The sequence below is a fragment of the Haemaphysalis longicornis genome, unplaced genomic scaffold, assembly GCF_048455015.1.
Source record: "Haemaphysalis longicornis isolate Haplotype H1 unplaced genomic scaffold, Haemaphysalis longicornis Haplotype H1 scaffold_5, whole genome shotgun sequence".
In the NCBI taxonomy this organism is placed as follows: domain Eukaryota; kingdom Metazoa; phylum Arthropoda; class Arachnida; order Ixodida; family Ixodidae; genus Haemaphysalis; species Haemaphysalis longicornis.
The window spans coordinates 192638002-192652157 of NW_027526385.1; the positions used below are offsets into that span (position 1 = coordinate 192638002).

The window sequence follows — 14156 nt, forward strand, 5'->3', positions numbered from 1 at the left end:
AAATGCTTCTTCCTTTCCCGAAAAGGCATGCCTTCTCCTTTTTGAATGCCTTCGTGTAAAAGCGCAGCTAGAGGACCAAAACGAATTTGATAGTCATGGACGGGGAGAGTGGCAGGATTCTTCAGTATGTCAGATGTTTCGTAAATGCTTCCAGTGTCTGCAAGGGTACGTGTACGGGCTTTGGCTTTATCCTGCGCAGTGCGACACACTCTGTAAGCCACTGTGAATGGCGAAACACTCAGCGTGTGGTTTCCCTCATGTTGCCGAAGTAGGGTCACGTTCCTGACAGAAAAAAAGCATGGGGGTTCTTCAAACTCTGCACTCACAGGGCAGTCACCATCCTTAGCGTTTTTATTGTTGGGTGTGGCCGCGGGTGCGCTTCTCGCTTGACACCTCCTGCTCGGGGAAGTTGTTTCGGCTGGTACTTCGAAAGATTGGGAAATTGCGTGGGCACAGCTTCCGGGGAAACCGAGGCCTGTCCCTGTAGATTGAGACAATTCTCCGTTCGTGGTATGTTCAATGTGCCGGGAGATGTACCTTTCGCCGGAGTGTAGCTCGCACACAGCGGTGTTTTTCTTGAGCGGCTTCTCAGTACGTGGTATTGCTCGTCACCACTGCGCCAATACAGACGCGTGACCTTCGGAACGTCAAACTACAGTTTCTTTTTGCAGGACTTGTAAACCGTAGAGCGGCCCGGCACAAAACTGTGGTTCTGCTTTTGCGGCACTAATGCACTTTTAATCTTGCTACGGCACAGGAAGCAAGCGGTGCTTCCCTCTGGTCAAAGCAGCAATCGCATTGCAGACGATCCGCACGCGCCTCACCAGGCGACGTGTAAATAGAGTTCCTGTATATAGCTCCCGCAGGGAGCTAAGAGTTGCGCGACCGACCGCCATCTTTGTTATCCGGATTGCTGCGGGAAAGCCGCCCGTCGCGCGTGAAGGAGCCTCGCCGCCACGCTTCCGACGGCGGCCGACGCGCGGTGGGGGCGCTTCGGTCGGCGGCGCCTCACGCTTCTGCTGCTGCTGTTCCTAGGGCGGGGCGTGGTGCCGCCCGCGTCGGCGGCTGCGGCGCAGCCGTAGTGGGAGCTTCTCTGCGCGGCGTGGATAACCGGAGTGTCGCAATCACGGCGGCGCGTGGAAAAGGGTCGCGCAACTCTTAGCTCCCTGCGGGAGCTATATACAGGAACTCTACGTGTAAACGATCGCGCGCGCCCCCTCGTGGATCCCTATCGGCGGCTTCAAAGCGCCTCATAGGCGCTGCATGCCGCTAATCACACTTTTCTATTCTAGCTACTGTAGTTCCACGTTCCGCTTGGTACGCTCATGGAGCAGGGCAACCTGGTTCTATAAACATTGTAGGAGGGTGCCTTTCTATTCTGCTGGCCCATTCATTGGGTAGGCGGTCTTTCTCTTTACTATCTACTTATTGCCAGCATACCTTGGCGAGAACTCGTCGACCTATCAGTGTCTGACTGAGCCGGACTCTGGTTTGACAGGTGACCTTCGATTATTTCTTGTACCGTGTTGTGTTTTGACATGCCAAGGAGCCTTTCCGTTGATGTGTCCATTGGTATCCCCAGCGCTATTTTGCTGGCTCTTCATATGATTGCGTTGAGCTGATCCTTCTCTTTCTTAAGAAGTTTGAGGTGAGGTGCCTTGCACACTATGTGTGACATGATGAACGCTTGTACCAGTGTCAAGGTACCTTCCTCCTTGAAGCCTCTTGTTTTGTTGGCTACCCTCTTGATCATATTGATGATTTGATATGTCGATTGCTTGAGCGTATTGAGAGATGCCTCGTACTTTCCGTTGTTTTGAAAGACGACTCCCTGGATGCGGGCTTGGCTGGTTGGGTCAATGTGGGCGCCATCTAGGTTGAGACCTATGCTGTCTTTTTCGCCGTTCTTGTGTCTTAAAGGGGTCCTGAAATACCTTCCGCCGATGCATGGATGTACATGTACAAAAATAAAGCAATGTATTTGCAATCTCCTGCCGCAAGAATTATGTTAAAGCGATGAGTATTAGCTGAGAAATTGTAAATCGAAAACGGCGAATTATCGTCGCTCCGCGTTTCCTCCTCCTTTCGACTGTTGACGGCGCGCGAGCCTTGCCTCCCATGATGCTGCTCTCCGCAGCGGTGACGTACTTCCGCTATTGTGCTGCTCAGACTGTCGTCTGCTACGGGCAAGCTTTGTTGACACCATGAATTTCGCACTCCGCTCAAGGCTGGAAAAGCGAACGAAAAACCTGGCCGCATGTATGCGTCGACCTGGCTTTGCCCTTTCGCGGTGTACGTTGCTGGCGACACATGACTTTTTATCGGCGGCGAACTCGCAGCCGCACGGGGAGGGTCGTGCGCTCGTTCCCTTGATGCACCGTGCACTGTTTATCCAAAAAGCGCCGTATCAGATGTGGCCCCGCTGGTGCCGGGCCTTATTTTGCGGTGGTGGTAATTCCTGCCGGCGGCATGTGAAAAAGTCATATTAGACCGATACAGAACCCGTGCACAAAACGCTTCAATCATGTGACCAGTTCAGCTTGGGGCGACGCGTGGTGGAGAGCGGCAACGTTGGCAAAACATGCTCCGTCGCGGCTCTCAGCTTTCTAGCGCTGGAGCGAGCGCCATTTCTTTGACAATCTCAAACATCGGTTGCCTTGGCAACAAGGCACAAACCGCTCCAGATGTCAGTTACGGTTGCGTGATCCCGGTTCAGCTTGGGGCCCCACTTCGCGACATGTGGGCACTGCAGGCGTACCACTCACTCCCATTGGGAAGTGCGAGATGCGTTTGGCATTACAGGAAGCGATGGTGTGTGTGTTGTGGACGCCTTTGTTTTGCGATGAAATGCGACGTTGTGCTTCTGCGGGTGGATAGTGCTTCCCATGGTCTGGATTATCTTTCTCGAGCGACGTACGACTCAACCTCGCATGGGGTATGTGCAGTGTGCGTGGCTAAAAGCCATAGGCTTGTGCGCCAGAGTTAAGTGACTTGCTGTTCGTCCCCGCAAACCGCGCGCGAGATGAGTACCGAATTTGCGACGGGCAGGAGGCAACCCATCCTCTGTCAATCGTGGTTCAGACTTTCAACGCATGTTGTGACGTTGTGTTCGTTAGAAACGCATCTCTGGATTGTTTTGAAGTTCAATAAAATGTATGTGTCAAACCCGGGCCTTCGGCTGAGGGCGTTCTCTGCAATTGCACGAAAGAAGTGCCACGGGGCTTCAACGCTTTCTTTATGGAACGTACTCAGGTAACAGAATATCCATGTCGTGTTATGGCCATGTTGCATTCAATACCAACGGTTAAGCGTTTGTTTTACACTTGTTTCGTTTGTCGTAAGATGTCCAAGCACTCCGGCACTCCGCTGGCAGATCAGCCGGTGAGCCGACGCTGAGCAGACGACTCATCTCTTTGCCGGAAGTGCGTGAAAAGCCGCCCAATAGCAGGATGTCTAGCTCATGACGAACATCTGGGAATCGATGATGTAGACATGTGAAGATGGCGGCGTCCAAAAACACGAAGGGAAGGGTGAGAAAAAAACGACAAACTTTGCGACAAAAGTATGAGCTTTCCGCTGTGCGTAAAACAGTAATACTTGGCACAGAGGACGTTGACGACCCAATCTAACGGTTGCGCTAGTTCATTTAGTGTGCTCAAAATGCCTTTCAGGGCCCCTTTAAATTGATGATCAGAAATTTTAATTTCGGTGGAGACCACCTGAGGCCGCAGGTTTTTGCGTATTCGTTCACCGCCTCTACCGCCCTCAGTACGGTTTCCTCCATCCACCCCTCCTATCCTGCTTGGGACGTCCAGATTGTGAAGTCGTCTGCATAAAGGGCCTGATCTATTCCCTCTATTTTTTGGAGCAGGCTAGGAAGTAGGAAAAGTTCCAGGTTAAAGAGGTGCGGCGAGAGTACCGACCCTTGTGGGGTTCCTCTGTCTCCCAGGGTATGGGTGGTGACTTTTCTTGGTCGCCTATTTTGATCGCTGCGTTTCCATTGCTCAGAAAGTCAGGTATATATCTGAACATTCTTTCTCCGCAGCCCGTCTGTATTAGGTTACGGAGGATGCTTTGGAGTGTGACGTTGTCGAACGCCCCTTGTAGATAGAGTGGCAAGATGGCTCGTGGTGCAGGTTTTTTTCCTTTTTGATGAATAAATAATGTAACTGAAGCAGTACATCGGGGGTGCTCAGATATCTTCGGAAGCCGTACATGGTCGAGGGCATTTGTTTTGTGCTATCTAGTCGTCTTTGGAGTCTATTGTATAGCATGCGCTCCACCACCTTCCCTACGCATGACGTAAGGGAGATGGGCTGCAGGTTGTCCACTTGTGGTTTCCCTGGCTTGGGAATGCCGTAGAAGCCTGCGTCCTTCCATTCTTGTGGTAGCTTACCTTTCTTCCGTGCCTAGTTGGCTAGCATCAATAGTTTCTTTCCATCTTTGTCGTTGACGTTTCTGAGCACTTTGTTCGTGATTTTGTCTGCTCCCGGCACGCTTCCTTGATTTCTTTCCTCGATGACAGCGATTAACTCCCGGTCAATGAATTCTGCGTCCATTTCTGCGTTGGCAGCTCTCTCATACTTACGTTGGGTCGCGTTGTGTCTTCTTGTCTTGAGGTATTCATCCGTGAGGTCATGGATGAGTCGCGTTACGTTTCCTTCACATCTGTTTATAGTTTCTGCAATGTCTCTTGCGTTGGCGTTCTTGCTTTTGAGTGGGTCGATTAGGTGTCTTAGTAGTTTCCATGTCTTTTTTGTCTATAGAGTATCCTGGAGGCCATCGCATTGCTTAAACCAGTTTTCCCGGCATAGTTCAACCGCATATTCGGCCGCTTTTCTGTTGAGCTCGTTTATACGTTTTCGGGGCTTGCGATTATGCCTTTGTCGCTAACACCTTCTTGTGAGACTGTGCCTGGCCGCCGACATGTGGCTAAGTCGGCTGTCTATGAAGGGTGTTTGGTAGGTTGTGGCTATCGTTTGCGTGAACTTATTGATATTTTCCCGCTGTCTTTGGCCCATTCATTATACGCCTTGCAGTCTTAGCTTGCCTCGCTTTGTTCTTCCTCTTTATCTCTTTCTGTTTCTTTAAGCAGTTGATCCCAGTCGCTAATGTTGGCGTGGCCAAATCTTGCCTTGATTTCTGTCGCTCCCAGGGTGATGCGCATTATGTCGTGGTCTGATCTGAGGTTTTCCTCCGTATTGCACCAGGTGGCGTGTAGGCTTCCTCGTATTAGCGTAAGGTCCGGGGTGGTATCTCTAGCTGTTCTGGTGCCTGTTTTGGTTGGTATCCCTGGTTCGTTGAGGATTTCGAACGCATGGTTTTGTATTGCTTTGAGCAGTTGTTTTCCTCTTTTGCACGCACATTTGTCGCCCCATATTGTGCTGGCTGCATTAAAGTCTCCGACCATTATAACTGGTCTTGTTTTTGCTTCCTTGATGCAGTCTATCATGGTGCCCTCGAAGTTTATGTCGTGTTTGATGGTCGCCAGCAGGGCTTTAGTATGAAGATATTCCTGTCTCCTGCCACTCTTCTGCTGTGGATTTCTTTGAGCGTATGTTCGCAGCCCCGTTTGGTGGTCATGTGTTGTGTGACCGCCACGTTGCTACGTACCATGGTTGCTTTGCTTCTTTCTCCGGGGTCCGTGTATGTGACGTATCCCGAGAAGTTAGTTTTGCCATTCGTTTCTGGCAGTGCTATGATGTCTGGTTTCTGTTGTAATTTGTCTATATATAGATGTAGTTCTTTTATCTTACTTTTTAATGCCCTGTAGTTCCTCGGCAGGATTATTGCTGTTTCTTTCTTTTTTTGTTTACTCTTCTTCATTTTGTGGTTTCTTGGATGGCGTATTTGTGTGCCGAGCTTACTCGTCGTCGCTTGTTTCTTATTGTTACTTTCGCTGTTCTCTTGGTAGTCATTGCCTTGTGTTTGAATTTCACCTTTAGCGTCATAATTCTCATTGTTCATTGCTCACATTATGTTTCAACGTTTTCCATTTTTGTTAAGTCGTTTACTTGGTTGGAGAATTTCGTGAGCAGAGCTATCACCGTCTCGAGTGGCGGAGGAACTGCGGTTTCCACTGTCCCTTCTTCCATAGCTACTGATGTAGTCTCTTTGTTGGCATTATGCATCATTGCTTGCGTCATTGGTGGCACGACTAGCCTCTGTGGCGTGGTTGGGCTTGGGCTTGGACTTGGGCTTGGGCTTGGACTTCAAGCGGGACTCTTTCTTGCGGATTCCAGCTGTGGATGGCGATCTGATGGCGCTCTTGCTTCTGCCCGTTCTTTTTTTCGATCGGCTCGGCCGCTCTCCCGTTCCTCCTGTTGTCGCCTTCTGTTGCGGAGGTCCTGTTGGGTGATTGAAGTGATGATGCTAGTTGTTATCGCTTTAGTTGTTGGTTGGTTTTATTCTTCACTTGGGTGTTGCCTTTCCCAGCGTCTTTTGCATATGGCGTAGGGGGTCTGAAAGCTTGCCTTTCATTCTTTGTCTGCGGTGAGGTTGTTCCCTCCGCACAGGCTGCATTTCGGGTTTTCGCATGTGTGGTTGTTTTCGGGGTTCTTCAGTCCGCACCCTCGGCATATTCGATCTTCAGGATTGGGACATACGTCCATCCTGTTGCCGAGGCGGCCGCACCGATAGCGCAGTTTTATTTGCTTGTGGTACAGCGCGCACTATACCAGCAGGTTGCCGTACCTGATGTAATGGAACTTTGTCTCCGTCAAAGGCTATAATCACCGTCGTTGCCTTGCCGCTAGGGTTGGCTTGTAGGGCAGTGGGGATGTAGCCTTGGAAGATGAATTCGTTTGTCTCTTGATTTGTGTCTGTTAGCGGGAGTCCTCTGATGCAGACCTTGACGGTGCCATGGGGGCACGTTTCATAGGCGCTACTTTCGTGTGCTGCTCCTTTGGTGTTGATGATTCTTATGGCCGAGTAGCGGTTTCATTCTGCCTGCTTGGAGTACTGACAACGATGATATTTTGCTGCTTATTTGGGCAGATGACGTCATGAATAACTTCTTTGGTGCTAACTCCCGCAGTTGCAAGTATGTCGAGGCTGACTTCATCTCTTAAAATTTCTCCGGCGTTCAGCCCTCCTCTGGGACGCATGGCTATCAGGGTGTCTTGTCTCGGTAGAAACGGCATTCTTGCCGCCTTTAATAGCTTGCCCTTGAACGCGCCTCGCTTTGGGTGACGAGGCCGGGCGACTACCGCTGCCTGTACAACGTTAGGCGACGTTAGGATCACCTTGCACTCCTTTCTTTGGGTCCTTTTTTCACGGGCAACTTGCCACAACTTGCCATCCGAACGTTCTAGACATTTCTTTCGGCATAATTTCCTCGCTTTCAACTTCCACTCGCATGGCTGGTGCCATTTTCTTAAGTTATTTTGTCGCTTGAAAAACAAAAACGCCCTTCGAACAATTTATTTCCTTGTGACCTGATGCCCTACATTGATGTTATGAACAGAGTGCTTTGTTAGCGTAAGAAAAACAACTTTCAGCGCTGCCTTACTGCTAAGGTTAGAGTAGAACGTCACTTGCAGATTAAAAAGCCATCTAATCTGGTACCCTTTGTTTACCCCGTGAAAAAAGCTGGTCAAACCTTTGCCGCAAACAAAAAAACCTGAGGTTTTGCCAAGATTAGAACCATGGACTTTCAAAACGGAAGCCCAACTCTCAACCTCTCTACCACGTCACGAGACATGGTTGAGGACACGAATTCTGTGTACTTAGCTAGGCTGCCAACAAATTTTGCTGGATGTGTTTTGTTTTCACCGTATTTATGAAATTTGGGCAGTTACAACGCTTGTTTCTTACCCACCAATCTAGCAGGCGGGGCCAATTATGCTAGTACTAAAAATGATGTAACCAAACCTTCCTTATTTCGGTCAAGCAAATGTATCGCACATCACCGGTCTCCCCTGCGCACGCCATGGATCTAGTCACTCTAGCCACGGTAGCCGCGAACAGAATGGAAGGTGCCGCTAGAATTCTGGAGTTGATAACGCTTGTTCCTCACTCACTGATCTTGCAGACAACCCCCTTCATGCTAATAATAAAAGCGATGTAGCCAAAGATCTCTTATTGAGAGGACCAACCACATGCAGAGTACTTTCCGCGTCCTCACGCGTCGACGGCATTCCGCGTCGAAGCACGTCAGTGCGCGTCTCCGAATATGCATGGCGATTTGAGCTTACGCGTAAGCAACGCCGATCTCTATTTTCGCCACATATCGGCGCTGACTTCCGCAGCGCTAGAAAGCATCGGAAAGCGGGCGGCAGCGTGTAGCTTTCCTGTCCGTCTTGTGCCTTGGGGTGATTCGTTTCAGCAGGAAACAATCAATATCTTTTTAGACGGCGGTAATCGGCTGCCTTCAGACAAATTGCAATCTATTTCTGTTCTAAAGCGCTCCTTCATTCGTGCTTGTTTGCCTTACATCGGGGAGATCGGGGATTTCCGGTAGCATTTTATGAGTAAAATAAAGTATCCCTGGCTACATCACCTGTATTATAAGTATGAAGGCGCTATGAAGCAAGCGTCATCAACTACAGATATATAGCGACATCTTCCATTCCATTCGCTGCTACTGTACCTTGCGCAGGGGAGACCAGGGTTGTGCGACAGCTTTACTTGTCCCAAATAAGAGAGCGTTCATTACATCGCTTGTAATACTAGTATAATTGGACCCGCCTCCGAGATCGGTACTTAAGAAAGAAGCGTTATTACTGCCTAGATTTTTTAAATACGACCAAAACAAAACACGCCCAACAATATTTGTTGGCAGCCCAGCTTAGTACACCGAATTGGTGGCACCCGCCACGTTTCCTTGCGTAGTCGAGAAATTGAGAGTTGGGCTTCCGTTTTGAAAGGGTGTCGTTCTAATATTGGTGAAACCTCAGCTTTTTGTTTGCGGTGATGGTGTGATCGGCTTTTTTTAAAGGGTAAACAAAGGGTGCCAGAGTACCTTGACTTTTAATCTACAAGTCTCGTTCGACTCTAAACTCAGTAGCAAGGCAGCGCTGGAATTTGTTTTGCTAACACTTATGAAGCAGTCCGTACATAACATCAACGCACGGTATCAGGTTGCAGAGGAAATAAATTGTTCGAAGTGCATTTTTGTTCATCAAGCTTCCTTATAATGTTCAGATTTGACGGTAACAAATTGAAGTACATTTTGCAGAATTTCAAAATTGGCACGCAAATATTCGTAGAAATAACTATCAGGCTAAGTGTAAGTTTTATGGCAAATGTAGGGTCTTGAATACTGCATTTAAGCAATGGAAAACAGCTGGTGAGAAAAAGTCAAAAATAACTTTGAAATCGTGGCAGAGTTCATACAAACGTGTCTACCAACGAACGTCGATGCAGCGGCTGACAGGTGACATCGAGGGTCTCATGCGGTTACTCGCCCTCTACTGCGTATCGGCACGGCGCCGCCGAACGACGCCACTTTCGCCGACGCTTGATTCCGCGTCAATGTGGTTAGGCCTTAATTCATGAAAAGCTATCCCAAATCCACAATCTCCTCGATGAAAGCCCAACAATCCAGGAATGAAGCAGCGCTTTAGAACAGAAATAGATTGCAATTTATCTCAAGCAGCCTGTTACCGCAGGATTAAAAGAATTTGATTGTTTTCTGCACAAAGGAATGGCTCCAAACCACTAGACGGACAGGAAAACCGGAGGCTGCCACCCCCTTTCCGATGCTTTCTAACGATGCGTCGAGGCCGACATTTGGCGAGCATAGACATCGGCGTTGTTCGCGCGTCAGCTCGCATCGCCATTCATTTTTGGCGACGAGCGCTGACGCACGTCTACGCGCGACAACGTCGACACTTGCAAACGCGGAAAGTACGCTGCCATAGGTTGGGCCGTAACAGGTGGGATACATGCGGGGGGCGCGGTGTGCGGCCGATCCGGTGTTCGCACGGAACCGCAACGTGTGACCGAAGAGGCAGAAGCGCGCGCAGGCGCTCCTCTTTCTACTAATGTATTTGGTCCTCTAGCTATTTAATGTCCAGTTATACGATTTCAGCGAGTTTAGCGGAACCCAGAATGTTAGATAATGGGGCTACTACTCAGCCGTGTTTACGCCTTCAATGAGGAGGCAGAATGCCCCCGCAGATACTTCCCGTTGGGTGTAATTACATTTGAACGTTTTGTTTTGCCCCGGCCGGCAATCACCATCGCCGTGGGCTGGATATAAAGCTAGCTCATGCTTTCATCTTTTGCCCGTTTATACGGCGGTTCAACAACATGGGCGTCTGAAAGCAAGAACACAAAAATAGTTATACTCACTCTTTGTGTACTTGACTGAGAAACCACGCTTCTGTACGGAGTGGTCTGTTTTAAAATCGATCACTCGGTGGTTTTCATAGGAAGTGATGTTCCGTGGCAGCTTTGTACCACAATAAGGAGTGCCACCCCATATCAGCTTGTCGTTGCATCTAGAGTATGTCTTCACGTAATCACAAGTGCAGTTTGTCTGGAACAAAAAAAAACGAGTGTTACAACGTTAAACTCTCCCGACGCAAAAGACAAAATTTTTCTGAAGAAAAAATTTACATCCGCCTGAAACACAGGCGTACGGCTGCAGGAAAATATACAGCGTCGTGAGAAACTTCCCTGTTGAAAAAAAAAGTATCCTGTTTGAGGATTCTGACACTCTTAAAAAAAGCTTCTGACATTCACTAACGCAACACTAAAAACTTAATTGTCCCAGTATACACAAGGTAGTTAGTTACTCGAGGTATTAAATGCAGCACTAGTCATGGTTACTGTTTGAAGCAGGAAGTAAGGACAACTAGTTTCACTAGTAAAATCTTAGCGATGACATCCTTCTGAACTACATGCATTCACTAACTGGCCATGAATAACCTAGTCATTAGCACAACCTTAATCTAGTGTATACGACTTCCTACACGCAATTAATTTTCGAACGATGGAGTTGCTAGTGGCAGAGCCTACGTGCCGTACCGCGGGGTAATGAAGTTCTAAAGCAGATACTTATTATGGCTGTTACTACTTTTTTGTGACCTTTTTAGTAGCGTCAGCAACACTCGCCGAGGTTGAGCAGTTTCACGTAGCTCCTGGAGACCCGTTCTGCGCATGCGCGAGGAGCAGTGATGTCACACAGCGCACAAAACATTGCTTACTGCCCGGCGTCTCTCACACACCCCACGCGCCAAGCGTCTTCGCCGACTTCCGTCCCGCACGTTGCTTCGCGGTCCACTTGATGATCTTGCGAAGGGTGGCCGAGTGTGGAACTAATGGCTCGCGCGTCGCAGCAACACCGGCGTGCGCGCGTGTAACCAGCTTACCTCAGGGTGATTGGTGACGCTGCGACGGAGCCGCTGGATAAATATACATGTGTCACGTAATGCGTAGCCAGTGTGCGTGTCATTGAATCAGCAATAAGCGTGATAATCAAGCTACTCCTGGACAACCAGCAAACCTAAGAATAACCAGCTGAACCCTAGCTCACGCTACCTATATCCTGGTATAGCCGAGCTGAGCCACTCATAATTTTTATTAAGAGTGAAGGACCACTGCCTATCTCGGGCTGTCACTCTACCAACTGAGCTACACGGGAGGCTATCCGTTTGTACCACGAGAACGACCTGATCAACAGCTGGAACTGAGGGACAGGTGTTAATCGACCAACTTTAAGGAAAATCGCAAAGGTGGAATAAGTTCTTTCGAAGAAATAGTTGACATCCACCAGAAATGCAGCCGTGCGGATAGAAGAGAACGCTAGACAGCTTTCTCAGTCACGGAAACTTAGCAGAAAAAGAAGCATTTGTCCTTGTCCAGGGTTGGAAATTGGGTTACCGTGTAATTCCGGCAGTGGCACTATTTTTATCGGTGGAAACTTACTCTACCATGGCGATTTCCTCTAATCTGGTTGATTCTCGTCCGTCCCTCACGTCGAGTTGTTGATGAGCGAACTCTCAAACTAGAAACGGCTAGCTTCCTCGTTAGCGGAGTTGTTAGAGTGACTGGCCTAGATAGGTGGTTCTCCCGAGTTTGAATCCTGGACCAGCATGACTATGTATTTATCTGTGAAGTCCTGAGACTGAGAAATCTGTATAGCTTTTCAGTGTAGCCGTGTGGCTGCATTTCAGTTAGATGTTAAACTTTTCTTCGCAGAAACATACTCCAACTCGGATTTTTCCACTAAACCTTAACAATACGAAGCCGTCCCTCAGCTACAGTCTTTGATGAATTCTGATCTTCTAGATGAAATTTGTCTTCTAAAAGCAGGTAGTCGCAATTGCAAACACAAATATTTCAGCATGAACTCAGGGCTGATTCACGAATATAAATTCCTATTTCGAAAGGTGCTGCTGATACACTGTCTTGTGCTAATGTAAATACTGCTCAAGAAACTTGAAGTTTGTTGACGCAATATCCAAATTGTACACAAGTACTGGTAAACGTCTACAGTGTGTTGGCCCATTTCGCTGTAACATCTTTTGTGAGAGCTTCGAGCTAGCAGCGCAGCTAGTGATAAAGTTGTCAAAGATGTTGATTCTTTCCGCCCTGGATGTTGTATTTTGAACAAAACCGTTGTGTGTGTTTTCTAAACCTGTCAGACGCTCTAGCCTAAAATAAAAAAAGCGAGCTTGTGATGCAAGTAATTAGCCATTTAAAGGCGTCACATCGAATTACGTCATCAAATAAGAAAGTGAAGTTTTGCAAACAAAATAGCGTGTCTTGTTTTTTCGCAATTTAGAAAGCTGGGGGTGCGCATTAAACTATTAGGCTGGTACTTCATGTATGTTTAGATTTACAGCCACTTCATCAAAGTAGAGCTTCTGTCATTGGGTCACCTGCTGTTGGCCTGGTCTTCACTGCAGCGCCCTTTTTTTTCTAGGCCTCAGCTCTAGAAAAAAAGAATAATCGTGATATCTACCACAAAGAGGCATCGTTTAAGAGTGATTTCCCAGAAAACTGCCTGTTTTCGTTTTGTTCTCAGTATGCTAGGGTAATTTCTTGTAATGTGCTTTAAAAAAGACACCATGGGCGAAGGGGTTAAAGATATTTGTGTTCCTCAGTCTCGTTTCTCTGTATGCTCTATTCAGCTGAACAGGCTGCTCCGCGTACGCAGGATATACATGCCAACAAACAAGGTGTAACCCTCGCTTTTAAAATTTTTAAACAAGCAAATCTAGAATGTCTGGATAAATAATTAACTTTCAGTGGAAAATTGACTTGCAAGCTTCGAGTCCACGTTCCTCAAAGCCTTTACTAAACTACACCTAAGTATAGACCAATATTTCGGAGATAAACGGAGCACCGACTGTGTTTCAGGGCGCCTTTTAGGGCCTTTACTCCCTTCTCCCGATCCCCGCAGAGTAGCATGTAGGCGTGAACATGCCGGCAAACCTCTCTGCTTTCACCTGCTTAAGTGCTCTCTCTCTCTCTCTCTCTCTCTCTCTCTCTCTCTCTCTCTCTCTCTCTCTCTCTCTCTCTCTCTCTCTCTCTCTCTTCAGGGCCCCTGCAAAATCAACCATAAACACGCCATTCGTACCCTCAGTTGGGCTGCATGGGCCATAGTTTGCAGTTTGCATTACCTCTTTAAGAACCAAAGAGTTAGTATCTATGAACTGTTGAATAGCGCAAGCATCTGTACTATATATATATATATATATATATATATATATATATATATATATATATATATATATATATATATATATATATATATATATATATATATATATATATATATATATATATATATATATATACGTATTTATTTCAGATGCCCTCAAAGGCCAAGTCATTGTAGAGGGGTGTGGGCAACACAATACATAGTTGGTTGAAATGTCACGGCAAAGTAAAACAGCATTTATTGGCTGTGAAATACATAATAAAGCAAACAATCAAAATAACAACGCACTCTACGCATATATCCAAGAAACTCCGACAAAATACAGAGTAATCATACAGGAACTGCCAAAAAAATAGCGAATAAGACTATGATCCGGGGCTGTATGACATCCATTAGCGCGCCGAAAGTCGGAATGTGTAACGTCAACTTAAAAAGACAAAACTTTTTTGCCAAAGCGAACGCAAATCGCAATTTGCGGAGAGCGAAACTCTTCCCTATAGATGCAAGGCATAGAGCTCTTGCTGACCCATTTCGACAACCC

General features: G+C 47.5%; 1 protein-coding gene across 1 annotated transcript in view; it reads right to left on the bottom strand.

Moving 5' to 3' along the window:
• Positions 1-14156, bottom strand: part of LOC144139576 (uncharacterized) — a 153299-nt gene that overhangs the window by 88665 nt on the left and 50478 nt on the right. Inside the window, exon 4 of the mRNA XM_077671886.1 lies at positions 10297-10483. Coding sequence (XP_077528012.1) covers positions 10297-10483 — 187 coding nt within the window. The remainder of the gene's footprint in view (positions 1-10296; positions 10484-14156) is intronic.